General features: G+C 40.3%; 1 protein-coding gene across 2 annotated transcripts in view; it reads right to left on the bottom strand.

Moving 5' to 3' along the window:
• The window catches only part of LOC128659245 (zinc finger protein OZF), a 73,983-nt gene that overhangs the window by 30,209 nt on the left and 16,006 nt on the right, over positions 1–27,768 (bottom strand). For both annotated transcript variants that reach the window (XM_053712921.1, XM_053712922.1), the window contains exon 2: positions 25,367–25,499. In XM_053712921.1, coding sequence (XP_053568896.1) covers positions 25,367–25,382 — 16 coding nt within the window. In that variant the 5' untranslated portion in view covers positions 25,383–25,499. The remainder of the gene's footprint in view (positions 1–25,366; positions 25,500–27,768) is intronic.

Genomic DNA, 27,768 nt, shown 5'->3' with positions numbered 1-27,768 from the left:
TGCAGTCTGGAATTCCCTGAAGGCTCAGGTGGTACGGACTCAGGTGGAGTCTCTACTTCCAATCAATATTCTGGAATTGAGAGCAATATTCAATGCGCTTCAGGCGTGGCCTCAATTGGCTTCGGCCAAATTCATCAGATTCCAGCCGGACAACATTACGACTGTGGCTCACATCAATCATCAGGGAGGAACGAGGAGTTCCTTAGCGATGACAGAAGTATCCAAGATAATTCGATGGGCGGAGGCCCACTCTTGTTATCTATCAGCAATCTACATCCCAGGAGTGGACAACTGGGAAGCGGATTTTTTAAGCCGACAGGCTTTTCATCCGGGGGGAGTGGGAACTCCATCCGGAGGTATTTGCCTCATTGATTCGCAGATGGGGCAGACTGGAATTGGATCGGACGGCGTCTCGACAGAATGCCAAGCTTCCAAGATACGGATACAGGTCGAGGGATCCTCAGGCCGAACTGATAGATGCCTTGGCAGTACCTTGGTCGTTCAACCTAGCTTATGTGTTTCCACCATTTCCTCTCCTTCCCCAGTTGATTGCTCGGATCAAACAGGAGAGAGCTTCAGTAATTCTAATCGCGCCTGCGTGGCCATGCAGGACTCGGTATGCAGATCTAGTGGACATGTCCTCTCTGCCTCCGTGGAAACTTCCAGTGAGACAGGACCTTCTCATTCAAGGTCCTTTCCAACATCCAAATCTAATTTCTCTGCAGCTGACTGCTTGGAGATTGAACGCTTGATTTTATCAAAGCGGGATTCTCTGATTCGGTCATCGATACTTTGATTCAGGCACGTAAGCCTGTCACTAGAAAGATCTATCATAAGGTATGGTGTAAATACCTTTTTTGGTGTGAATCCAAGGGCTACTCATGGAGTAAAGTTAGGATTCCCAGGATTCTGTCTTTTCTCCAAGAAGGATTGGAGAAAGGGTTATCAGTGAGTTCCTTAAAGGGACACATTTCTGCTTTGTCAATTTTACTACACAAACGTTTGGCAGATGTTCCAGACGTTCAGTCTTTTTGTCAGGCTCTGACAAGAATCAAGCCTGTGTTTAGACCAATTGCTCCACCCTGGAGTTTGAATTTAGTTCTTAATGTTCTTCAAGGGGTTCCGTTTGAACCCATGCATTCCATAGATATTAAGTTGTTATCTTGGAAAGTTTTGTTTTTGGTTGCTATTTCTTCTGCTCGTAGAGTTTCTGAGCTTTCAGCATTACAATGTGATTCGCCTTGTTGTTTCTAATAAGAATATTAATCAGGAAATTGTGGTCCCTTCTTTATGTCCTAACCCTTCTTCTAAGAAGGAGCGTATGTTGCATAACATGGACGTGGTCAGTGCCCTGAAGTTTTACTTGCAGGCGACTAAGGATTTCCGTCAATCATCTTCATTATTCATTGTCTTTTCTGGAAAGCGTAGGGGTTAGAAAGCTACGGCTACCTCTCTTTCTTTTTGGCTGAAGAGTATCATCCATCTGGCGTATGAAACTGCTGGACAGCTGCCCGATAATTTATCAGTTTTGGAATAAGATACATTTCTGGTTATCTCTCAGTTTAGAAGTCCCATATAAGATAGGTCCATTAGGTTTTCTTCCTGTGTAAACCTTCGGAAAATAAGTATTACAAGACAATTAACACAATTATATTGGCTGCTCGTAATACAATTTTATTAAACTGGAAATCTAATAGATTTATATCTTTTCAAAAATATAAATCGGTGGTGGCCAATACAATTATTATAGAACAATACTCTAGTGATTTATTTATAGAAGGGAATTTGGAAAAATATCTTCAAAAATGGCTGGGTATAATAAAATCCTATCCCCCCCTAATCCAAGATCAATTAATCTCTGGTATAAAGAAAACAACTTTTTTTGACATCTTGGTGCAGTTAGGTAGCTTACCACCTGAATGGGCGTAAATTTGCCACCCTAGAATGTGGCAAATCACAGCATACTCTGAAATGTGGAATGAGGTTGGGGGTGGGAGAATTGGAGGGATTCTTTCTTCTTCCTTTTTTTTTGTTTTAATTAGTTTGATTTGGGGGGGCTGTTAAATACAAGAATAAAAATACACCAACATCAATCTAATGCCAATGCAAAATTGGAAATAAGAGAAGGGAGGAGAGAGAAAAGGAGAAAATTGCTAGGCAAAGTATAATTATATACCCAGATAATTAAGCTGATACAAATAGGTATATATGTACATTTTTATTTTTTTTTCTCTTTTTTTGTGCTACTTGATATAGTATTTGTTAAGTTTTGTTTCGAATTACCCTGCGTGGTAAGATTAATATGTGCATGTAACACAATTCTTTTCTGCTACAGATAATGTCTGGATATTTTGTTGGTTTATAAATAAATAATAAAAAGAAAAAAAAAAAAGAAAAAAAAAGAAACTGCTGGACAGCAGCCTCCTGAAAGAATTACGGCTCATTCTACTAGAGCTGTGGCTTCCTTATGGGCATTTAAAAACGATGCTTCTGTTGAACAGATTTGCAAGGCTGCAACTTGGTCGTCTCTTCACACTTTTTCCAAATTTGATACTTTTGCTTCTTCTGAGGCTGGTTTTGGGAGAAAGGTTCTTCAAGCAGTGGTACCTTCCGTTTAGGTTCCTGTCTTGTCCCTCCCTTTCATCCGTGTCCTGTAGCTTTGGTATTGTATCCCACAAGCAAGGATAAAATCCGTGGACTCGTCATATCTTGTAGAAGAAAAAGAAATTTATGCTTACCCGATAAATTTATTTCTTCTACGATATGACGAGTCCACGGCCCACCCTGTTAATTTTAAGACAGGTATATATTATATTTTTTGTTAAACTTCAGTCACCTCTGCACTTTTGGCTTTTCCTTTCTCTTCCTAACTTCGGTCGAATGACTGGAGGTGGAGGGAAGGGAGGAGCTATATATACAGCTCTGCTGTGGTGCTCTTTGCCACTTCCTGTTAGCAGGAGGTTAATATCCCACAAGTAAGGATGAAATCCGTATACTCGTCATATCGTAGAAGAAATAAATTTATCAGGTAAGCATAAATTTCCATTTTCCCACAAACTTTAGGTTTCTAACTGAAATAATTTACAAACAGCTTGTGCAATTATGACACAAATGGTTGTAAATGCTTCTCTGGGATCCCCTTTGTTCAGAAATAGCAGACATGTATGGCTTTGGCATTGTTTTTTGGTAATTAGAAGGCCACTAAATGCCGCTGCGCACCACACTTGTATTATGCCCAGAAGTGACGGAGTTAATTTAGGTAGCTTGTAGGGAGCTTGAAGGGTTAATTTTAGCTTTAGTGTAGAGATCAGCCTCCCACCTGACACATCCCACCCCCTGATCCCTCCCAAACAGCTCTCTTCCCTCCCACACCCCACAAATGTCCCTGCCATCTTAAGTACTGGCAGAAAGTCTGTCAGTATAAAAAAAAAAAGTTTTTTTTTTAAAAACATTTTTTTGCAGTGTAGGATCCCCCCTTACCACCCAACCTCCCTGAGCCCCCCCCCCCCCAAACAGCTCTCTAACCCTCCCCCCTCTCACTATTGGGTGCTGTTTGCCAGTACCCACTTTTCAAAATAATGTGCATTTTTTGAAAACATAATTTCCCCCACTCTCCTACTCCCACCCGCTCCCAGCAAGACCACAATCGATGCACATATTAGTGCATATCGCACGCACCGGGGACTGATCCGACACTTGGCCGGAAGTGATCCAGCGATGGGCCGCCCACCCGCCTACGATAGGCACCAACGCTGGCCGATGCAGAGAGGGCCACAGAGTGGCTCTCTCTGCATCAGTGTTTGAAAAAAGGTGTTGCAGTGATGTCTCAATAACGAGGCATCATGGCAATACCTTGAAAGCAGGAAATCAGGATCGCTTCCAGCCGCTTTAACCCCCAACGACGTATAGGGTACGTTGTTGGTCTTCAAAGACCAGTTTGTGTTTGACGTACTCTGTACGACGTGTGTTGTTAAGGAGTTAAACAACGTGTTACTTATTCTATAAACACCTGTAACTCACACAGTAAGCAAAGTGTTACTTATTGTATATACACATGTAACTCACACAGTAAGCAACATGTTACTTATTGTATAAACACGTGTAACTCACACAGTAAGCAACGTGTTACTTATTGTATAAACACCTGTAGCTCACACAGTAAGCAATGTGTTACTTACTGTATAAACACATGTAACTCACACAGTAAGCAACGTGTTACTTATTGTATAAACACATGTAACTCACACAGTAGGCAACGTGTTACTTATTGTATATACACATGTAACTCACACAGTAAGCTACGTGTTACTTATTGTATAAACACGTGTAACTCACACAGTAAGCAACGTGTTACTTATTGTATAAAGACATGTAACTCACACAGTAAGCAACGTGTTACTTATTCTATAAACACCTGTAACTCACACAGTAAGCAACATGTTACTTATTCTATAAACACCTGTAACTCACACAGTAAGCTACGTGTTACTTATTGTATATACACATGTAACTCACACAGTAAGCTACGTGTTACTTATTGTATAAACACGTGTAACTCACACAGTAAGCAACGTGTTACTTATTGTATAAACACATGTAACTCACACAGTAAGCAACATGTTACTTATTCTATAAACACCTGTAACTCACACAGTAAGCAACATGTTACTTATTCTATAAACACACATAACTCCCACACAGCTAGATTACAAATTTGTGCGTTTGTCTTTTATACCATATTTTCAGCGTTAAAACAGCAACGCAGCCATTACAAGTCTTGTCGGTATAGGTGTACCGCAAGCCTTTTAGCCTGTAACGCAACGTCAGTACCGCACTCCTAAAAATTACGTTTTTTAATGGAATTTCCATAGCGGCGGTATTACGAGTTTTGCGGTGAGGCTAAAAAGCGAGCGTTACAGCCTAAAACTACAAGATCTGTACCTCCATCAAAAGTCAGTAGTATGAGTTTTACGCTACAAAGCTGTAACATAAAACTCATAACTAATGTGTTAAAAAGTACACTAACACCCATAAACTACCTATTAACCCCTAAACCAAGGCCGTCCCGCATCGCAAACACTAAATTACATTTATTAACCCCTAATCTGCCGCTCCCAATATCGCCGCCACTAATAAAATGTATTAACCCCTATTCCGCCGCTGCCCAACATCGTCACCACTATACTAGAATTATTAACCCCTAAACAGCCGCCCTCCCGCATTGCAAACACTATTTAAATATTAACCCCTAATCTGCCCTCCGCCCACATCGCCCCCAATATACTAAAGTTATTTAGCCCTACACCGCCGCCACTATAATAAACCTATTAACCCCTAAACCGAAAGCCCCCCACAGCGGAATATAATAAATAAAACTATTAACCCCTAAACTGCCAGCCATCCACATTGCAACAACCTAAATTAAACTATTAACCCCAAACCCTAAAGTAACCCTAACACCCCCTAACTTTAACATAATTAAAATATAGCTAAATTAAACTTACAATTATTAACTAAATATTACCTATTTAAAACTAAATACATACTTACCTGTGAAATAAAACCTAAGCTAGCTACAATATAACTAATAGTTATATTGTAGCTAGTTTAGGTTTTATTTTTATTTCACAGGTAAGCTTGTATTTATTTTAACTAGGTAGACTAGTTAGTAAATAGTTATTAACTATTTAATAACTACCTAGTTAAAATAAATACAAAATTACCTGTCAAATAAAACCTAAGCTACCTTACACTAAAACCTAAAATTACAAAAAATAAAAAAACATACCATTACAAAAAAAAAAACGAAATTATCCAAAAAAATAAATATTATTCCTATTCTAATACCCTTAAAAAAAAAAAACTATCAAGGGCCCTTAAAATGGCCTTTTGTAGGGCATTGCCCTAAGTTAAACAGCTTCTTTACCTGAAAAAAATACAAAGTTCCACTAACATTACAAACCCCCCCCAAAGCCAGAAAATAAAAAAAACCTCTCTAAAAAACCTAAGCTACCCATTGCCCTGAAAAGGGCATTTGAGTGGGCATTGCCCTTAAAAGGGCAATTAGCTTTTTTAATGCCCAAACCCTAATCTAAAAATAAAACCCACCCAAAAAACCCTTAAAAAAAAAACTAACACTAACCCCAAGACGATACACTTACAGTTTTTGAAGTCCCGCTTGAACGATCTTTATTCCGGCGGAGAAGTCGCCTGGATCAGGATTTAAACTCCGGGATGAAGATCATTCAAACAGGATTTCAAAAACTGTAAGTGGATTGTCAGAGGGAAGTGTTAGGCTTTTTTATATGTTTTTTTTTTTAGTTTAGGGTCTGGGCAGTAAAAGAGCTAAATGCTCTTTTAAGGGCAATGCCCATACAAATGCCCTTTTCAGGGCAATGGGTAGCTTAGGTGTTTTAGATTAAAAAAAAAATGTATTTTGTGGGTTTGGGGGTTTGTAATATTAGTGGGTCTTTGCAATTTTTTTTCACTAAAAGAGCTGCTATCTTTAGGGCAATTCCCTACAAAAACATAGTTTATGTAAGAACTTGCCTGATAAATTCATTTATTTCATATTGGCAAGAGTCCATGAGCTAGTGACGTATGGGATATACAATCCTACCAGGAGGGGCAAAGTTTCCCAAACCTCAAAATGCCTATAAATACACCCCTCACCACACCCACAATTCAGTTTAACGAATAGCCAAGTAGTGGGGTGATAAAGAAAGGAGTAAAAAAGCATCAACAAAGGAATTTGGAAATAATTGTGCTTTATACAAAAAAATCATAACCACCATAAAAAGGGTGGGCCTCATGGACTCTTGCCAATATGAAAGAAATTAATTTATCAGGTAAGTTCTTACATAAATTATGTTTTCTTCATGTAATTGGCAAGAGTCCATGAGCTAGTGACGTATGGGATAGCAATACCCAAGATGTGGAACTCCACGCAAGAGTCACTAGAGAGGGAGGGATAAAAATAAAAACAGCCATTTTCCGCTGAAAAAATTAATCCACAACCCAAAATATAAGTTTGTTCTCATAAATGAAAGGAAAAAACTTAAATCATAAGCAGAAGAATCAAACTGAAACAGCTGCCTGAAGAACTTTTCTACCAAAAACTGCTTCCGAAGAAGCAAATACATCAACACGGTAGAATTTAGTAAATGTATGCAAAGAAGACCAAGTTGCTGCTTTTCAAATCTGATCAACTGAAGCTTCATTCTTAAAAGCCCACAAAGTAGAGACTGATCTAGTAGAATGAGCTGTAATTCTCTGAGGCGGGGCTTGACCCGACTCCAAATAAGCTTGATGAATCAAAAACTTTAACCACGAAGCCAAGGAAACAGCAGAAGCCTTCTGACCTTTCCTAGAACCAGAAAATATAACAAATAGACTAGAAGTCTTCCTTAAATCTTTAGTAGATTCAACATAATATTTCAAAGCTCTTACCACATCCAAAGAATGTAAGGATCTCTTCAAAGAATTCTTAGGATTAGGACACAAGGAAGGGACAACAATTTCTCTATTAATGTTGTTAGAATTCACAACCTTAGGTAAGAATTTAAATGAAATCCGCAAAACCGCCTTATCCTGATGAAAAATCAGAAAAGGAGATTCACAAGAGAGAGCAGATAATTCAGAAACTCTTCTAGCAGAAGAGATCGCCAAAAAAAACAACACTTTCCAAGAAAGTAGTTTAATGTCCAAAGAATGCAAAGGCTCAAGCCAAGGAGCCTGTAAAGCCTTCAAAACTAAATTAAGACTCCAAGGAGGAGAGATTGATTTAATGACAGGCTTGATACAAACCAAAGCCTGCACAAAACAATGAATATCAGGAAGTTTTGCAATCTTTCTGTGAAATAAAACAGAAAGAGCAGAGATTTGTCCTTTCAAGGAACTTGCAGACAAACCTTTATCCAAACCATCCTGAAAAAAACTGTAAAATTCTAGGAATTCTAAAAGAATGCCAAGAGAATTTATGAAAAGAACACCATGAAATGTAAGTCTTCCAAACTCGATAATAAATCTTTCTAGAAACAGATTTACGAGCCTGCAACATAGTATTAATCACTGAGTCAGAGAAACCTCTATGACTAAGCACTAAGCGTTCAATCTCCATACCTTCAAATTTAATGATTTGAGATCCTGATGGAAAAACGGACCTTGAGATAGAAGGTCTGGCTTTAGTGGAAGTGGCCAACGTTGGCAACTGGACATCCGAACAAGATCCGCATACCAAAACCTGTGAGGCCATGCTGGAGCTACCAGCAGCACAAACAATTGCTTCATGATGATCTTGGAGATCACTCTTGGAAGAAGAACAAGAGGCGGGAAAATATAAGCAGGTTTATAACACCAAGGAAGTGTCAATGCATCCATTGCTTCCGTCTGAGGAACCCTGAGCCTGGACAAGTACCTGGACAGTTTTTTGTTTAGATGAGATGCCATCAGATCTATTTCTGGAAGCCCCCACATCTGAACAATTTGAGAAAACTCATCTGAGTGGAGAGACCATTCTCCCGGATGTAAAGTCTGATGACTGAGGTAATCCGCTTCCCAATTGTCTAGACCTGGGATATGAACCGCAGAAATTAGACAGGAGCTGGATTCCACCCAAACAAGTATCCGAGATACTTCTTTCATAGCTTAAGTCCCACCCTGATGATTGACATATGCCACAGTTGTGACATTGTCTGAAAACAAATGAACGGTTCTCTCTTCAACAGAGGCCAAAATTGAAGAGACCTGAGAATCGCACGGAGTTCCAAAATATTGATTGGTAATCTCGCCTCTTGAGATTTCCAAACTCCTTGTGCTGTCAGAGATCCCCAAAGAGCTCCCCAACCTGAAAGACTCGCATCTGTTGTGATCACAGTCCAGGTTGAACGGACGAAAGAGACCCCTAAAATTATACAATTGTGATCTAACCACCAAGTAAGAGAAAAATCGAACATTGGGATTTAAGGATATTCATTGTGATATCCTTGTATAATCCCTCCACCATTGGTTCAGCATACAAAGTTGGAGAGGTCTCATATGAAAACGAGCAAAGGGGATTGCGTTTGATGCTGCAGTCATGAGACCTAAAACTTCCATGCACATAGCTACTGAAGGGAATGACTGAGACTGAAGGTTTCCGACAGGCTGCAACCAATTTCAAATATCTCTTGTCTGTTAGAGACAAAGTCATGAACACTGAATCTATCTGGAAACCTAAAAAGGTTACCCTTGTCTGAGGAATCAAAGAACTTTTTGGTAAATTGATCCTCCAACCATGTCTTCGAAGAAACAACTCTAGTTGATTCATGTGAGATTCTGCAGAACGTAAAGACTGAGCGAGTACCAAGATATCGTCCAAATAAGGAAATACCGCAATACCCCACTCTCTGATTAAAGAGAGTAGGGCACTTAAAACCGTTGAAAAGATTCTTAGAGCTGTCACTAGGCCAAAAGGAAGAGCAACAAATTGCTAATACTTGTCTAGAAAAGAGAATCTCAGGAACTGATAGTGATCTGGATGAATCGGAATATGAAGATATGCATCCTGTAAGTCTATTGTGGACATATAATGCCCTTGCTTAACAAAAGGCAGAATAGTCCTTATAGTCACCATTTTGAAAGTTGGTACTTACATATCGAGAGAGAGAGAGTGATAGGCAGTGAATCTATCTGGAAACCTAAAAAGGTGACCCTTGTCTGAGGAATCAAAGAACTTTTTGGTAAATTGATCTTATAACCATGTTTTTGAAGAAACAACACTAGTTGATTTGTGTGAGATTCTGCAGAATGTAAAGACTGAGCTAGTACCAAGATATCGTCCAAATAAGGAAACACCGCAATACCCCGCTCTCTGATTACAGAGAGTAGGGCACTGAGAACCTTTGAAAAGATTCTTGGAGCTGTCGCTAGGCCAAAAGGTAGAGTGACAGATTGGTAATGCTTGTCTAGAAAAGAGAATCTCAGAAACTGATAACTATCTGGATGAATCGGAAAATGAAGATATGCATCCTGTACGTCTATTGTGGACATATAATGCCCTTGCTGAACAAAAGACAGAATAGTCCGTATAGTCACCATCTTGAAAGTAGGTACTTTTACATAACGATTCAAATTTTTTAGATCCCGAACTGGTCTGAATGAATTTTCTTTCTTTGGGACAATGAAGAGATTTGAATAAAACCCCAGACCCTGTTCCTGAAATGGAACTGGCATGATTACCCCTGATAACTCCAGGTCTGAAACACACTTCAGAAAAGCCTGAGCCTTTACTGGGTTTACCGGAATGTGTGAGAAAAAAAAATATTCTCACAGATGGTCTCACTCTGAATCCTATTCTGTACCCCTGAGAGACAATACTCTGAATCCAATGATTTTTGACCGAATTGATCCAAACATCTTTGAAAATTTTAATCTGCCCCCTACCAGCTGAGCTGGAATGAGGGCTGCACCTTCATGCGGACTTGGGGGCTGGTTTTGATCTCTTGAATGGCTTGGATTTATTCCAATTTGAAGAAGGCTTCCAATTGGAAGCAGATTCCTTGGGGGAAGGATTAGGTTTCTGTTCCTTATTTTGTCGAAAGGAACGAAAACGGTTAAAAGCTTTAGATTTACCCTTAGGTTTTTTTATCCTGAGGCAAAAAAACTCCCTTCCCTCCAGTAACAGTTGAAATTATTGAATCCAACTGAGAACCAAATAATTTATTACCTTAGAAAGAAAGAGATAGCAATCTGGACTTAGAAGTCATATCAGCATTCCAAGATTTGAGCCACAAAGCTCTTCTAGCTAAAATAGCTAAAGACATAGATTTAACATCAATTTTGATAATATCAAAAATGGCATCACAAATGAAATTATTAGCATGTTGTATCAACTTAACAAAGCTAGACAAATCATGATCCGATACTTGTTGCGCAAAAGTATCCAACCAAAAAGTTGAAGCAGCTGCAACATCAGCCAAAGAAATTGCAGGCCTAAGAAGATGACCTGAATATAAATAAGCTTTCCTTAGATAAGATTCAAGTTTCCTATCTAAAGGATCTTTAAAAGAAGTGCTATCCTCCGTAGGAATAGTAGTACGTTTAGCAAGAGTAGATATAGCTCCATCATCTTTGGGGATCTTTTCCCAAAACTCCAATCTAACTTCTGGCAAAGGATACAACTTTTTAAACCATGAAGAGGGAATAAAAGAAGTACCAGGCTTATTCCATTCCTTAGAAATCATATCAGAAATAGCATCAGGAACTGGAAAAACATCTGGAATAACCACAGGAGGTTTATAAACAGAATTTAAATGTTTACTAGTTTTAATATCAAGAGGACTAGTTTCCTCCATATCCAATGTAATCAACACTTCTTTTAACAAAGAACGAATATACTCCAATTTAAATAAATAAGAGGATTTATCAGTGTCAATATCTGAGGCAGGATCTTCTGAATCAGATAGATCTTCATCAGAGAAGGATAATTCAGCATGTTTTCAGTCGAGTTTTAAAAGACCTTTTACCTTTATTAGAAGGTAGAATGGCAGACAAAGCCTTCTGTATAGAATCAGAAATAAATTATTTAAATTTACAGGTATATCTTATGCATTAGATGTTGAGGGAACAGCAACAGGTAATGAACTACTACTGATGGATACATTTTCTGCATGTAAAAGTTTATCATGACAACTATTACAAACCACAGCTGGAGGCTTAATCTCCACAAGTTTACAACAAATGCACTTAGCTTTGGTAGAACTGTTATCGGGCAGCAGGGATCCAACAGTGAATTCTGAGACAGGATCAGATTGAGACATCTTGCAAATGTAAGAGAAAAAAACAACATATAAAGCAAAATTATCAATTTCCTTATATGGCAGTTTCAGGAATGGGAAAAAATGCAAACAGAATAGCCCTCTGACATAAAAAAAAGGCAAGAGGCAAATAGGAATGGGGTCTAAAATAATGAAAATATATTATCATAGATGACGCAACCTTGTGAAAGGACCCGGCGTCAACTAAGACGAACGTAACTTCGCGACAAAAAAAATCTCGCGACAAGAATGACACAATAAACCTTAGTGTTTTGCGCCCTCACAAACCAAATTCTGCCCGCGAATTTGAAAAATGACAGTCAATTGAAAAAAAGACTACACCCCAGGTAAGAAATACATTTCTAAAAAATGCATTTCCCAGATATGAAACGGACAGTCTGCAAAAGGAAATATACTGAAACCTGAATCATGGCAAATATAAGTACAATACATATATTTAAAACTTTATATAAATACATAAAGTGCCAAACCATAGCTGAGAGTGTCTTAAGTAATGAAAACATACTTACCTGAAGACACCCATCCACATATAGCAGATAGCCAAACCAGTACTGAAACGGTTATCAGTAGAGGTAATGGAATATGAGAGTAAATCGTCGATCTGAAAAGGGAGGTAGGAGATGAATCTCTACGACCGATAACAAAGAACCTATGAAATAGATCCCTGTGAGGAAAACCATTGCATTCAATAGGCGATACACCCTTCAAATCCCTCTGACATTCACTGTACTCTGAGAGGAAACGGGCTTCAAAAATGCTGAGAAGCACATATCAATGTAGAAATCTTAGCACAAACTTACTTCACCACCTCCATAGGAGGCAAAGTTTGTAAAACTGAATTGAGGGTGTGGTGAGGGGTGTATTTATAGGCATTTTGAGGTTTGGGAAACTTTGCCCCTCCTGGTAGGATTGTATATCCCATACGTCACTAGTTCATGGACTCTTGCCAATTACATGAAAGAAAGGCCCTTTTAAGGGCCATTGGTAGTTTATTCTAGATTGTTTTTTTTATTTTGGGGTATTAGAATAGGAATCATTTTTTTATTTTTGATAATTTGTTTGTCATTTTGTGTAATGTATATTTTTCGGGGGTGTTTTTTTTTTTTTTTTTTTAGCAAAAGAGCTGTTTAACTTAGGGTAATGCCCTACAAAAAGCACTTTTAAGGGCCCCCCAAAAGGCCCTTGGTAGTTTATTCTAGATAAGGCTTTTTTATTTTGGGGTGTTTTTTTTAAAAAAACATAATTTATGCTTACCTGATAAATTTCTTTCTTCTGTTGTGTGATCAGTCCACGGGTCATCATTACTTCTGGGATATTATCTGCTCCCCTACAGGAAGTGCAAGAGGATTCACCCAGCAGAGTTGCTATATAGCTCCTCCCCTCTACGTCACCTCCAGTCATTCGACCAAAGACCAACGAGAAAGGAGAAGCCAAGGGTGTAGTGGTGACTGAATTATAATTTAAAAAATATGTACCTGCCTTAAAAAACAGGGCGGGCCGTGGACTGATCACACAACAGAAGAAAGAAATTTATCAGGTAAGCATAAATTATGTTTTCTTCTGTTATGTGTGATCAGTCCACGGGTCATCATTACTTCTGGGATACCAATACCAAAGCAAAAGTACACGGATGACGGGAGGGATAGGCAGGCTCATTATACAGAAGGAACCACTGCCTGAAGAACCTTTCTCCCAAAAATAGCCTCCGAAGAAGCAAAAGTGTCAAATTTGTAAAATTTGGAAAAAGTATGAAGCGAAGACCAAGTTGCAGCCTTGCAAATCTGTTCAACAGAGGCCTCATTCTTAAAGGCCCAAGTGGAAGCCACAGCTCTAGTGGAATGAGCTGTAATTCTTTCAGGAGGCTGCTGTCCAGCAGTCTCATAGGCTAAACGTATTATGCTACGAAGCCAAAAAGAGAGAGAGGTAGCAGAAGCTTTTTGACCTCTCCTCTGTCCAGAATAAACGACAAACAGGGAAGAAGTTTGGCGAAAATCTTTAGTTGCCTGCAAGTAGAACTTGAGGGCACGAACTACATCCAGATTGTGTAGAAGACGTTCCTTCTTTGAAGAAGGATTTGGACACAAGGATGGAACAACAATCTCTTGATTGATATTCCTGTTAGAGACAACCTTAGGTAAGAACCCAGGTTTAGTACGCAGAACTACCTTGTCTGAGTGAAAGATCAGATAAGGAGAATCACAATGTAGGGCTGATAACTCAGAGACTCTTCGAGCCGAGGAAATAGCCATTAAAAATAGAACTTTCCAAGATAACAATCTTATATCAATGGAATGAAGGGGTTCAAACGGAACACCCTGTAAAACGTTAAGAACTAAGTTTAAACTCCATGGCGGAGCAACAGTTTTAAACACAGGCTTGATCCTAGCTAAAGCCTGACAAAAGGCCTGGATGTCTGAATTTTCTGACAGACGCCTGTGTAACAAGATGGACAGAGCTGAGATCTGTCCCTTTAATGAGCTAGCCGATAAACCCTTTTCTAAACCTTCTTGTAGAAAAGACAATATCCTAGGAACCCTAACCTTACTCCAGGAGTAATCTTTGGATTCACACCAGTATAGGTATTTACGCCATATTTTATGGTAAATCTTTCTGGTAACAGGCTTCCTAGCCTGTATCAGGGTATCAATAACCGACTCAGAAAACCCACGTTTTGATAAAATCAAGCGTTCAATTTCCAAGCAGTCAGCTTCAGAGAAGTTAGACTTTGATGTTTGAATGGACCCTGAATCAGAAGGTCCTGTCTTAGAGGTAGAGACCACGGCGGACAGGATGACATGTCCACTAGATCTGCATACCAAGTCCTGCGCGGCCATGCAGGCGCTATTAGAATCACTGATGCTCTCTCCTGTTTGATTTTGGCAATCAATCGAGGAAGCAGCGGGAAGGGTGGAAACACATAAGCCATCCTGAAGTTCCAAGGTGCTGTCAAAGCATCTATCAGAACCGCTCCCGGATCCCTGGATCTGGATCCGTAGCGAGGAAGTTTGGCGTTCTGGCGAGACGCCATGAGATCTATCTCTGGTTTGCCCCAACGTCGAAGTATTTGGGCAAAGACCTCCGGATGAAGTTCCCACTCCCCCGGATGAAGAGTCTGGCGACTCAAGAAATCCGCCTCCCAGTTCTCCACTCCCGGGATGTGGATTGCTGACAGGTGGCAAGAGTGAGACTCTGCCCAGCGAATTATCTTTGATACTTCTATCATTGCTAGGGAGCTTCTTGTCCCTCCCTGATGGTTGATGTAAGCTACAGTCGTGATGTTGTCCGACTGAAACCTGATGAACCCCCGAGTCTTTAACTGGGGCCAAGCTAGAAGGGCATTGAGAACTGCTCTCAATTCCAGAATGTTTATTGGCAGGAGACTTTCCTCCTGACTCCATTGTCCCTGAGCCTTCAGAGAATTCCAGACAGCGCCCCAACCTAGAAGGCTGGCGTCTGTTGTTACAATTGTCCAGTCCGGCCTGCTGAACGGCATCCCCCTGGACAGATGTGGCCGAGAAAGCCACCATAGAAGAGAGTTTCTGGTCTCTTGATCCAGATTCAGAGTGGGGGACAAATCTGAGTAATCCCCATTCCACTGACTCAGCATGCACAATTGCAGCGGTCTGAGATGTAGGCGTGCAAAGGGTACTATGTCCATTGCTGCTACCATTAAGCCGATCACCTCCATGCATTGAGCTACTGACGGGAGTTGAATGGAATGAAGGACACGGCATGCATTTAGAAGCTTTGTTAATCTGTCTTCTGTCAGATAAATCTTCATTTCTACAGAATCTATAAGAGTCCCCAAGAATGGAACCCTTGTGAGAGGCAAGAGAGAACTCTTCTTTTCGTTCACTTTCCATCCATGCGCCCTTAGAAATGCCAGAACTAACTCTGTATGAGACTTGGCAGTTTGAAAGCTTGAAGCTTGTATCAGAATGTCGTCTAGGTACGGAGCTACCGAAATTCCTCGCGGTCTCAGAACCGCTAGAAGGGCACCCAGAACCTTTGTGAAGATTCTTGGAGCCGTAGCCAATCCGAATGGAAGGGCTACAAACTGGTAATGCCTGTCTAAGAAGGCAAACCTTAGATATCGGTAATGATCTTTGTGAATCGGTATGTGAAGGTAAGCATCCTTTAAATCCACTGTGGTCATGTACTGACCCTTTTGGATCATGGGTAAGATTGTCCGAATAGTTTCCATTTTGAACGATGGAACTCTTAGGAATTTGTTTAGGATCTTTAAATCCAAGATTGGCCTGAAAGTTCCCTCTTTTTTGGGAACCACAAACAGGTTTGAGTAAAACCCTTGTCCTTGTTCCGACCGCGGAACCGGATGGATCACTCCCATTAATAATAGATCTTGTACACAGCGTAGAAACGCGTCTTTCTTTATTTGGTTTCTTGACAACCTTGACAGATGAAATCTCCCTCGTGGGGGAGATAATTTGAAGTCTAGAAGGTATCCCTGAGATATGATCTCTAGCGCCCAGGGATCCTGGACATCTCTTGCCCAAGCCTGGGCGAAGAGAGAGAGTCTGCCCCCCACTAGATCCGGTCCCGGATCGGGGGCCCTCGGTTCATGCTGTCTTAGGGGCAGCAGCAGGTTTTCTGGCCTGCTTGCCCTTATTCCAGGACTGGTTAGGTTTCCAGCCTTGTCTGTAACGAGCAACAGCTCCTTCCTGTTTTGGTGCAGTGGAAGTTGATGCTGCACCTGCTTTGAAATTCCGAAAGGGACGAAAATTAGACTGTCTAGCCTTAGCTTTGGCTTTGTCTTGAGGTAGAGCGTGGCCCTTACCTCCTGTAATGTCAGCGATAATTTCTTTCAAACCGGGCCCAAATAAAGTTTGCCCCTTGAAAGGTATATTAAGTAATTTGGACTTAGAAGTTACATCAGCCGACCAGGATTTTAGCCACAGCGCCCTACGTGCCTGAATGGCGAATCCTGAATTCTTAGCCGTAAGTTTGGTTAAATGTACTACGGCCTCCGAAATGAATGAATTAGCTAGTTTAAGGACTCTAAGCCTGTCCGTAATGTCGTCCAGCGTAGCGGAACTAAGGTTCTCTTCCAGAGACTCAATCCAAAATGCTGCCGCAGCCGTAATTGGCGCGATGCATGCAAGGGGTTGCAATATAAAACCTTGTTGAACAAACATTTTCTTAAGGTAACCCTCTAATTTTTTATCCATAGGATCTGAAAAAGCACAGCTATCCTCCACCGGGATAGTGGTGCGCTTAGCTAAAGTAGAAACTGCTCCCTCCACCTTAGGGACCGTTTGCCATAAGTCCCGAGTGGTGGCGTCTATTGGAAACATCTTTCTAAATATTGGAGGGGGTGAGAACGGCACACCGGGTCTATCCCACTCCTTAGTAACAATTTCAGTTAATCTCTTAGGTATAGGAAAAACGTCAGTACTCGCCGGTACCGCAAAGTATTTATCCAACCTACACATTTTCTCTGGTATTGCAACAGTGTTACAATCGTTAAGAGCCGCTAAGACCTCCCCTAGTAATACACGGAGGTTTTCCAATTTAAATTTAAAATTTGAAATATCTGAATCCAATCTGCTTGGATCAGAACCGTCACCTACAGAATGAAGCTCTCCGTCCTCATGCTCTGCAAGCTGTGACGCAGTATCAGACATGGCCCTAGAATTATCAGCGCACTCTGTTCTCACCCCAGAGTGATCACGCTTGCCTCTTAGTTCTGGTAACTTAGCCAAAACTTCAGTCATAACAGTAGCCATATCTTGTAATGTTATCTGTAATGGCTGCCCAGATGTACTAGGCGCCATAATATCACGCACCTCCCGGGCGGGAGACGCAGGTACTGACACGTGAGGCGAGTTAGACGGCATAACTCTCCCCTCGCTGTTTGGTGAAATTTGTTCAATTTGTACAGATTGGCTTTTATTTAAAGTAGCATCAATACAGTTAGTACATAAATTTCTATTGGGCTCCACCTTGGCATTGGAACAAATGACACAGGTATCTTCCTCTGAATCAGACATGTTTAACACATTAGCAATAAACATGCAACTTGGTTACAATCTTATTTAACAAAAACGTACTGTGCCTCAAAGAAGCACTAAACGATTAAATGACAGTTGAAATAATGAACTGAAAAACAGTTATAGCATCACTCTTTAAAAACAACACAACTTGTTAGCAAAGGTTTGTTCCCATTAGTAAAGCAACACTAATTAAATTTTAAACATAAAAATCACAGAGCAACGTTTTAAAACACAGTCACTACATAAATCTCACAGCTCTGCTGAGAGAATCTACCTCCCTTCAAAGAAGTTTGAAGACCCCTGAGTTCTGTTAGAGATGAACCGGATCATGCAGAAATTACAAGTGTAACTGACTGGAAATTTTTTGATGCGTAGCAAAGAGCGCCAAAAACGGCCCCTCCCCCTCACACACAGCAGTGAGAGAGAAACGAAACTGTCATAATCAAAACAAGCAAACTGCCAAGTGGAAAAATAATGCCCAAATATTTATTCACTCAGTACCTCAGAAATGCAAACGATTCTACATTCCAGCAAAAACGTTTAACATGAATTAAATACCTATTAAAAGGTTTAATGTACTTTTACAGAGTAATTCCGGTGAAATACCATCCCCAGAATACTGAAGTGTAGAGTATACATACATGTCATTATAACGGTATAGCAGGATTTTCTCATCAATTCCATTCAGAAAATAAAAACTGCTACATACCTCAATGCAGATTCAACTGCCCGCTGTCCCCTGATCTGAAGCTTTTACCTCCCTCAGATGGCCGAGAAACAGCAATATGATCTTAACTACTCCGGTTAAAATCATAAGAAAAACTCTGGTAGATTCTTCTTCAAACTCTGCCAGAGAAGTAATAACACGCTCCGGTGCTATTGTAAAATAACAAACTTTTGATTGAAGTTATAAAAACTAAGTATAATCACCATAGTCCTCTCACACCTCCTATCTAGTCTTTGGGTGCAAGAGAATGACTGGAGGTGACGTAGAGGGGAGGAGCTATATAGCAACTCTGCTGGGTGAATCCTCTTGCACTTCCTGTAGGGGAGCAGATAATATCCCAGAAGTAATGATGACCCGTGGACTGATCACACATAACAGAAGAAAAAGGGTATTAGAATAGGAACAATCTTTATTTTTTTGGATAATTTTTTTTTTTTGTAATGGTAGTTTTTTTTTATTTTGTAATGGTAGGTTTTAGTGTAAGACAGCTTAGGTTTTATTTCACAGGTAAGTTTATATTTATTTTAGCTATGTAGTTAGTAAATAGTTAATAACTATTTACTAACTAGTCTATCTAGTTAAAATAAATACAAACTTACCTGTGAAATAAAAATAAAACCTAAGCTAGCTACAATATAACTATTAGTTATATTGTAGCTAGCTTAGGTTTTATTTGACAGGTAAGTTTGTATTTAGTTTAATAATTGTAAATTTAATTTAGATCTATTTTAATTATGTTAAAGTTAGGGGGTGTTAGGGTTACGTTAGGGTTAGGATTATGTTAGGGGTTAATATAGGTTGTTGCGATGTGGAGGGCTGGCGGTTTAGGGGTTTATAGGTTTATTTAGTGGTAGTGATGTGAGAGGCCAGAGGTTTAGGGGTTAATAACTTTATTTAGTTGCGGCGATGTTGGGGTACGGCGGAATAGGGGTTAATAATTTTATTTAGGTGGCGGTGATATCGGAAGCGGCAGATTAGGGGTTAATAACTGTAGACAGGCGTCGGCGATGTCAGGGGCAGCAAATTATGGGTGTTATGACGTGGGTTTTATGTTAGGGTGTTAGGTTTAAACCGTATTTTCTTTTCTCTCATAGACATCAATGGGGCTGCGTTACGGAGCGTTTGTTTCTGCGATTGCAGGTGTTAGACTTTTTTTTAGCCGTCAAAACACTGCTGCTTTTTTGTGCGGTATGGAGCTTAACGCAGCCATATTACCCACACAAGCCGGGTTTTTTTAAACTTGTAACGGCAGCGCTATAGGGGGTTAAGTAACGCAACTTTTGTTGCGTTCTTTACTTTCCCTATAGCGCTCAAAACTCGTAATCTAGGTGACGGTAAGCAACATGCTAATTATTCTATAAACTCACACAGTAGGCAACGTGTTACTTATTGTATAAACACATGTAACTCACACAGTAAGCAACATGTTACTTATTGTATAAACACCTGTAACTCACACAGTAAGCAACGTGTTACTTACTGTATAAACACATGTAACTCACTCAGTAAGCAACGTGTTACTTACTGTATAAACACATGTAACTCACACAGTAAGCAACGTGTTACTTATTCTATAAACATCTGTAACTCACACAGTAAGCAACGGGTTACTTATTATATAAACACCTGTAACTCACACAGTAAGCAACGTGTTACTTATTCTATAAATAAACAATAATTAATAACTATTCCCCAGAAATCAAGAGAAGTATATAGAGGGGCTCTACAAACAGGGGGAGTGGTAAAAACATAAATTATTACTTAACAGATAATTTCCTTTCTTTCGATACAGGGAGAGTCCACAGCTGCATTCAATACTTGTGGGAATACAGAACCTGGCCACCAGGAGGAGGTAAAGATACCCCAGCCAAAGGCTTAAATACCTCCCCCACTTCCCTCATCCCCCAGTCATTCTGGCGAGGGAAAAAGGCACAGTAGGAGAAATATCAGGGTGAAAAAAGGTGCCAGAAGAAAAACAACTTAAATTTAGGGCCGCCCACCAGAGAGGAAGGGGCGGGAGCTGTGGACTCTCCCTGTATTGAAGGAAAGGAAATTATCTGGTAAGTCATAATTTATGTTTTCTTTCTAAATACAGGGAGAGTCCACTGCTGCATTTATTACTTGTGGGAAAATTATACCCAAGCTACAGAGGACACTGAATGCTAACGGGAGGGAATAAATAAGAGGCGGCCCAACCTGAGGGCACAGCCTGCAAGAAAACCAAACTCCCGAAGGCCTCCTTGATAGAAGAAAAAAATAAAAATAAGAATGTTAGGAGGACCAAGCAGCTGCCCAACAACCAGAACCATAGGATCTCATGTCAGAGACCCCAAAAAAAAGTCACTGAACTCGAACTGAGCCATAAACCTCTGAGGAGGCTCATGTCCCGCTGTCTCCTAGAGCCAGCGAAAAACACTCCTCCACTAACAAGGAGGAAGTTAACGAGCTTCCAAAACCTTGCACTCCCCAGATATGAATAACATAAAGGAAAAACTTACTACTCTGATTAAGTTTGACAGAACCTCAAGGAAAGATTCCCCAAAAAAGGAAGAACCTCTTCCCATTTGGACAATGGATACGACCATCTTAGGGAGAAAAAACTCGGATAGCCTTATTAAAGGGAAGACCACAATAAAGAAGAATATGTTGCAAATTGCAACACAGGAACCTATGACATGAAGAAAACAATCTACAAACTAAATAGGTCCTTGAATAAGATTCAAAGACTACCTCCTGAACAGGTACAAAGGTAACCCGATGTAACTCCTGAATGAAGATCCAACCCCAATTGGAGCAAGGAATGGACTTGCCGGCCCTGTCGTAGGCAGTGCCCTAGCAAAAACAACTGAATACCTGGAAAATCAATCAATCAATCAATCTCTGGAACTGGAGCACAAACAGATAGCAAAAAACTGTTTGCAAAAGAGCATACCAGAGAAAGGAATCACAGCTGGTATCTATCTGCAACCTCCGCATGCCAGGCAGCTAAGCCAATCAACAGGCTATCCTGGCAGGCTGCCCCTTCAAACAAGAACTAGCTACACAAGCCCTTCACCAGCTCATTCTATAGGTGAAGAAGAAAACTCCAGGATCGAGAAGAGAGACCGGACAAGCTAGCTCCTCCCGACAAAAAGAGAGGGAGTCCTCCACACCTAAAATAGGTGATGAGGAACCAGGTACGAGCTAAAGGAAAGAAAACCATTCAGAAAAAAACCTTCTCTCGGCTAGGTCCAAATCGACCCCTCACAATTTGCCCTGGTCGAAAAGATCCCAAGACGCAAAGAGACCCTGACCCGGTAGATTCCTGCAAAAAGGGAACTCTCATGACAGCGAGCCTCTAAACCCAAGAACAAAAATGGAGCCAAAGTTTCACAGACGCCCACTCCAGATAGGATTGAGCCATCCTAAAAAAAAAAGAGTGACATGGCCGAAAAGGAGAAAGTTAAAATAGACCTCCTCAGAACTAAGAAAACTGCCACAGCAAGATTCAAACTCCAAGCCTACAGTTTGCTAGGCCGGAAAATAATCCCTTCAGCCCCTTAGTCCTGCGGACCTCAACTGAGAAACTCGATCTGCTTTCTTAAGATACACATTCAAAAATGTCTGGCTAGTCAGATCAAACGGATGATCGTAAGGAACATCTGTTCCGGAAGAGCACGCTCAGAGAATGGATTGCTGTCAAGAGCCGTAGTGGGCCTCCGCCCACCACCAAATTCGAGACCCTCCAGTCTACGCAGGAGGAACTCAATAACTCTGAAATAATCCACTCACCAAGAGGCCCCGACTGGCATGTATCCAGAAGACCAAACCTCAGAGCCAAATGCTCGACTGAAAACCCCCCCAAGGATGATTGGAAGGAAAATCCTGATTCACATACCCCAGAAAACACTCTCTCCCTGCTGACAGGGAAGAGACCAAGACAAAACTGCCACGGGGGAACTAGGATAAAATCCCCAACACCGGGAGAGCTGTATGAAAAGCAACTGTGTATACAAATATACACCACAAAGCGCTGTTATATCTAAATTATGTGATATAAATACAAAGTTAAAATACTAAATGAGAGTTGTTATAATAATCTTAGTGAACCATAAATAAATATTCAATAGACCGATTTTATATATAGTCCGATAACATATGGTCAGTCCAAAGAGACACAATAATATAGTACTCACTTTAAAAAAGCATATATAAAGATCAATCTATCAAAGTGTTAAAGTGCTGAATAGTCCAGCAGCTCCTCTTAGATTAGGGCAACTCCAGGGATCCCAATGAAAACAAAAGCTGTAATGACAAATGGAGAGAAGCGCAGACTCAAGTGTAGATTATAACTTTTAAATCACACTGCACACTCACAAGATTTCCATAAAAAGCATGCACTTCGATAGAATATCCAAATGATGAGCAAGAGGGGAAGCGTTCTGTGAAACGCGCGTCAGGGGTCCAGCAGGAGCAGCTTGCTCTCTCCTGTCTGTCGCTTTTAACTGCTTACCCATGTTAAAAACAGAAATCTAGCCTCTACTAACTTTTGTTGATAACTGGTGCCCATTATTTAAGAAGTAATAATAAAAGTAAATTCAGCCCTCGGATTGTAAGGGCTTAGCTTATTTTACAATTTCTCCTCTGTGGGCACTAGGCAAATCAATATCATTGTTGCTTACTTAATTATTCCCATGTTAACTGGGTTCAAGTGTTTTTAATTTCTTCTTGCTACTACTGTGTGAATGGTTGTTCCTAGTACCTAATAAAAATTTAAAGTATGAATGTTATGGAACATTTTTAATGCTTAGAGTAATCCTATATCCATATACAAGTTGGAGTTTGCTATTTATTATTTTTGTGGTATTCTTTTCTAAAAAAATTCTAATGTGTATTTCTCTATACAATTAGTATTCTAGTTGTTTGGTCCTGCTTTTTAAAGAATCCACAACAGATACGTATCTAAATTACTATATACTATTATACAGCACTGGTATATATCATACCTGTAATGATTTATATATTTGGTACAATATCTGTTATTTATTAACTCCATTCAAATCCCCCCACACATTGCAAAGATAAAAAAACAAGCTCTGCGGCTTAAACATCTATGAAATCGAGGGAACATCACCCCGAACAGAGATCTAGAAGCTTCCAGCGGAAGACATCCATCTCAACCATCAAAGTCGATATAACCAGAAACAATCCAAGTGACAAAACTCTAACTCGTCTAATCAAGATCCTCATCTGATATAGAGTACTGAGATCCACCTGACGGATCAGGACTAGGAAGCTCTAACATCGACAAAATCTCTCTCAGTAGTAAACGTAGGCGTGCCACTCTAGGTCTAAAAGCCAAATCCTCCCCAGTCGAAGGAATCAAAATCAGGCGATTTCGACCCCAGAGGTTCTACCTCTGAAGCCTCAGAGGGAACCGCACCCCAAGATGACAGATCTGGAACAATCGTCATTATACATGACGGTCCATGTGTAGGAGAGCACGGATTAACCCTTCGCTTGCCCGTAGGCGGAAGAGGCAAACTCTCTAAAGCCATAGAGATGGCCATACGAAAACACGCAGTAACCTCCGGTGGAAAAAAGTCTACCTCAGACGAAGGAGTAATGAATGGCACTTAGGGGAACTGCATGTGTAGGATAAGATTCTAGGGAACACACCTCACGGGATGAGGAATCCTCAGAGGTAGACGGCTCAGTGTTCTCAAACATCTCAACATTGTTAGAAGAGAACACCCTATTGCAGCATACAGAACATAATTGAGCAGGCTGGTCTACCCAGTCCTCCTCACAACATACGCAGGTATCAACATTTGTATCAGAGGAATCCTCTAGAATATAAGACACCTCCATAATTCTAATTAAGAGTTTTAGACAAAAAAACAAAACTGGCACCTACACCCCCAATGGCTGAGGCACTCACCACCTCCTATGACCCAGACAGGTAGATAAATTAACTCTTCTCCGCAGCCATTCGGTCAAGATTTGGAAATGGAAAACAAGATGAGACTACACCCAGTCACATGGTGCCTCATGCAGGACCGCTCCTGCTAAGAAAAGCATGCCAGCTTAATAAAACTGCGTAGCTCTGTAACCTGTATGTTCCGTATCAGCCTAAGAGCCTAAAATGTCTCCATACACAGTCAAAATGACATAAACATGATTAAAAAGACCCCACTGTTCAATAATCCCCCTCAGGAGATATTAACCCTTGATTCCATAAAGATTAAGGAGTCCCACTGAGACCCTGTCTTCTATCGTTAACATGTGTATAAAATGAAACTATCTTACCGAAATCCAATCTGTGGAACAGCAAGATGGTTCTTCAAGTTTGACAGATAGTAGCAGCGACTCTGACATGGACTTGAATGAAGAAAGCAAGAAGCGAAACTCGTCAATGCTGATTGCTTATAGGAGCTGTTAATCTGAGTCTGGATGGTTTCGCAGAAAGACTCTCCCTGCATCTCCAGACTCTAACTTTCATCAATGCTCTCACTGAGAGGCTGACAAGACTGACTCCAGTTCCATCCTGAAGGGCAGGTATCCCTCATAAGGAACTACTCCAAAAAAACTTCTGACACTTCTCTGCCAACCTCCTGTGACGAAAGGCAAAGAATGAATGGGGGATGAGGGAAGTAGGGGAGGAATTTAAGCCTTTGGCTGGGGTGTCTTTGCCTCCTCCTGGTGGCCAGGTTCTGTATTCCCACAAGTAATGAATGCAGCTGTGGACTCTCCCTGTATTTAGAAGGAAACCAGTTTACAAAAACTGGTTTCCTTCTGAACTTAAAACCTGAACAAGCAATTGTACTCACTTAAGTGCTGATCCATTATGAGAACAAGCCGGGTCCTTCAGATCTAAATCGACAGAACTAAATGATTGGAGGAAGCCTGATTCGTCATTGCTGTGCTAAGTACAACAGGAGCTGCGGGCAGAAGATCACCGGTCTGTTTTGATAAAGAAAAAGGTAAGTATTTGAAAAAGGACGCTTAAATGTAAAGTTTAATGAATTGAAAGTGCCCCCTGTTTTTAAGAGTATTTTAAAAAAGACTGGCACTTTCTCATTAAACTTGACATTCACTTTAATGGAAGTAAATTGGAAAGTTGTTTAAAATTGCATGTTCTATCTGAATCATGAAGTTTAATTTTGACTTGAGTATCCCTTTAATGGGACATAAGGACCTGGGTTTCTGTTAGAGAATGAGTGAGCATGCAAGTGATTTATATGATTATTATAATAAATTAAACAGTACATGCCATAGGGTTACAAATTACAGCACATTATACTTTACCACTGTCAATATACATCTAATCACAGGGCTACATGACACACACAGACAGATTACAGCACATTATACAGTACCACAGCCTATATATATCTGATCACAGGACTACATGACACACACACACAGTACAGCACATTATGCAGTACCACAGCCTATATATATCTAATCACAGGGTCACATGACACACACAGATTACAGCACATTATACAGTACCACAGTCTATATATATCTAATCACAGGGCTACATGACACACACAGATTACAGCACATTATACAGTACCACAGTCTATATATATCTAATCGCAGGGCTACATGACACACACACACAGTACAGCACATTATGCAGTACCACAGCCTATATATATCTAATCACAGGGTCACATGACACATATAGATTACAGCACATTATACAGTACCACAGCCTATATATATCTAATCACAGGGCTACATGACACACACACACACAGATTTCAGCACATTATACAGTACCACAGCCTATATATACACCTAATAACAGGGCTACATGACACACACACAGATTACAGCATATTATACAGTACCACAGCCTATATATATCTAATCACAGGACTACATGACACACACACAGATTACAGCACATTATACTGTACCACAGCCTATATATATCTAATCACAGGCTACATGACCACACACACAGATTACAGCACATTTATACAGTACCACAGCCTATATATCTATCACAGGACTACTTTGACACACACACACAGATTACAGCACATTATACAGTACCACAGCCTATATATATCTAATCACAGGGCTACATGACACATACACAGATTACAGCACATTATACAGTACCACAGCCTATATATATCTAATCACAGGGCTACATGACACACACACACAGATTACAGCACATTACACAGTACCACAGCCTATATATATCTAATCACAGGGCTACATGACACACACAGTTTACAGCACATTATACAGTACCACAACCTATATATATCTAATCACAGGGCTACATGACACACACACACACAGAGATTACAGCACATTATACAGTACCACAGCCTATATATATCTAATCACAGGACTACATGACGTACACAGATTACAGCACATTATACAGTACCACAGCCTATATATATCTAATTACAGGGCTACATGACACACACACACACAGTACAGCACATTATACAGTACCACAGCCTATATATATCTAATCACAGGGCTACATGACACACACACACAGATTACAGCACATTATACAGTACCACAGCCTATATATATCTAATCACAGGGCTACATGACACACACAGATTACAGCACATTATACAGTACCACAGCCTATATATATCTAATCACAGGGCTACATGACACACACACACACACAGATTACAGCACATTATACAGTACCACAGCCTATATATATCTAATCACAGGGCTACATGACACACACACAGATTACAGCACATTATACAGTACCACAGCCTATATATATCTAATCACAGGCTACATGACACACACACACAGATTACAGCACATTATACAGTACCACAGCCTATATATATCTAATCACAGGGCTACATGACACACACACAGATTACAGCACATTATACAGTACCACAGCCTATATATATCTAATCACAGGACTACATGACACACACACACACACACAGATTACAGCACATTATACAGTACCACAGCCTATATATATCTAATCACAGGGCTACATGACACACACACAGATTACAGTACATTATACAGTACCACAGCTATATCATATATCTAATCACAGGGCTACAATGACACACACACCACAGAATTTACAGCACATTATACAGTACCACAGCCTATATATATCTAATCACAGGGCTTACATGACACACACCACAGATTACAGCACAATTATACAGTACACAGCCTATATATATCTAATCACAGG

This window comes from Bombina bombina, chromosome 5 (assembly GCF_027579735.1).
Source record: "Bombina bombina isolate aBomBom1 chromosome 5, aBomBom1.pri, whole genome shotgun sequence".
Taxonomy (NCBI): Eukaryota; Metazoa; Chordata; class Amphibia; order Anura; family Bombinatoridae; genus Bombina; species Bombina bombina.
The sequence above is the reverse complement of the archived record's forward strand: the minus strand, read 5'-3'. Positions and strand labels throughout refer to the sequence as shown.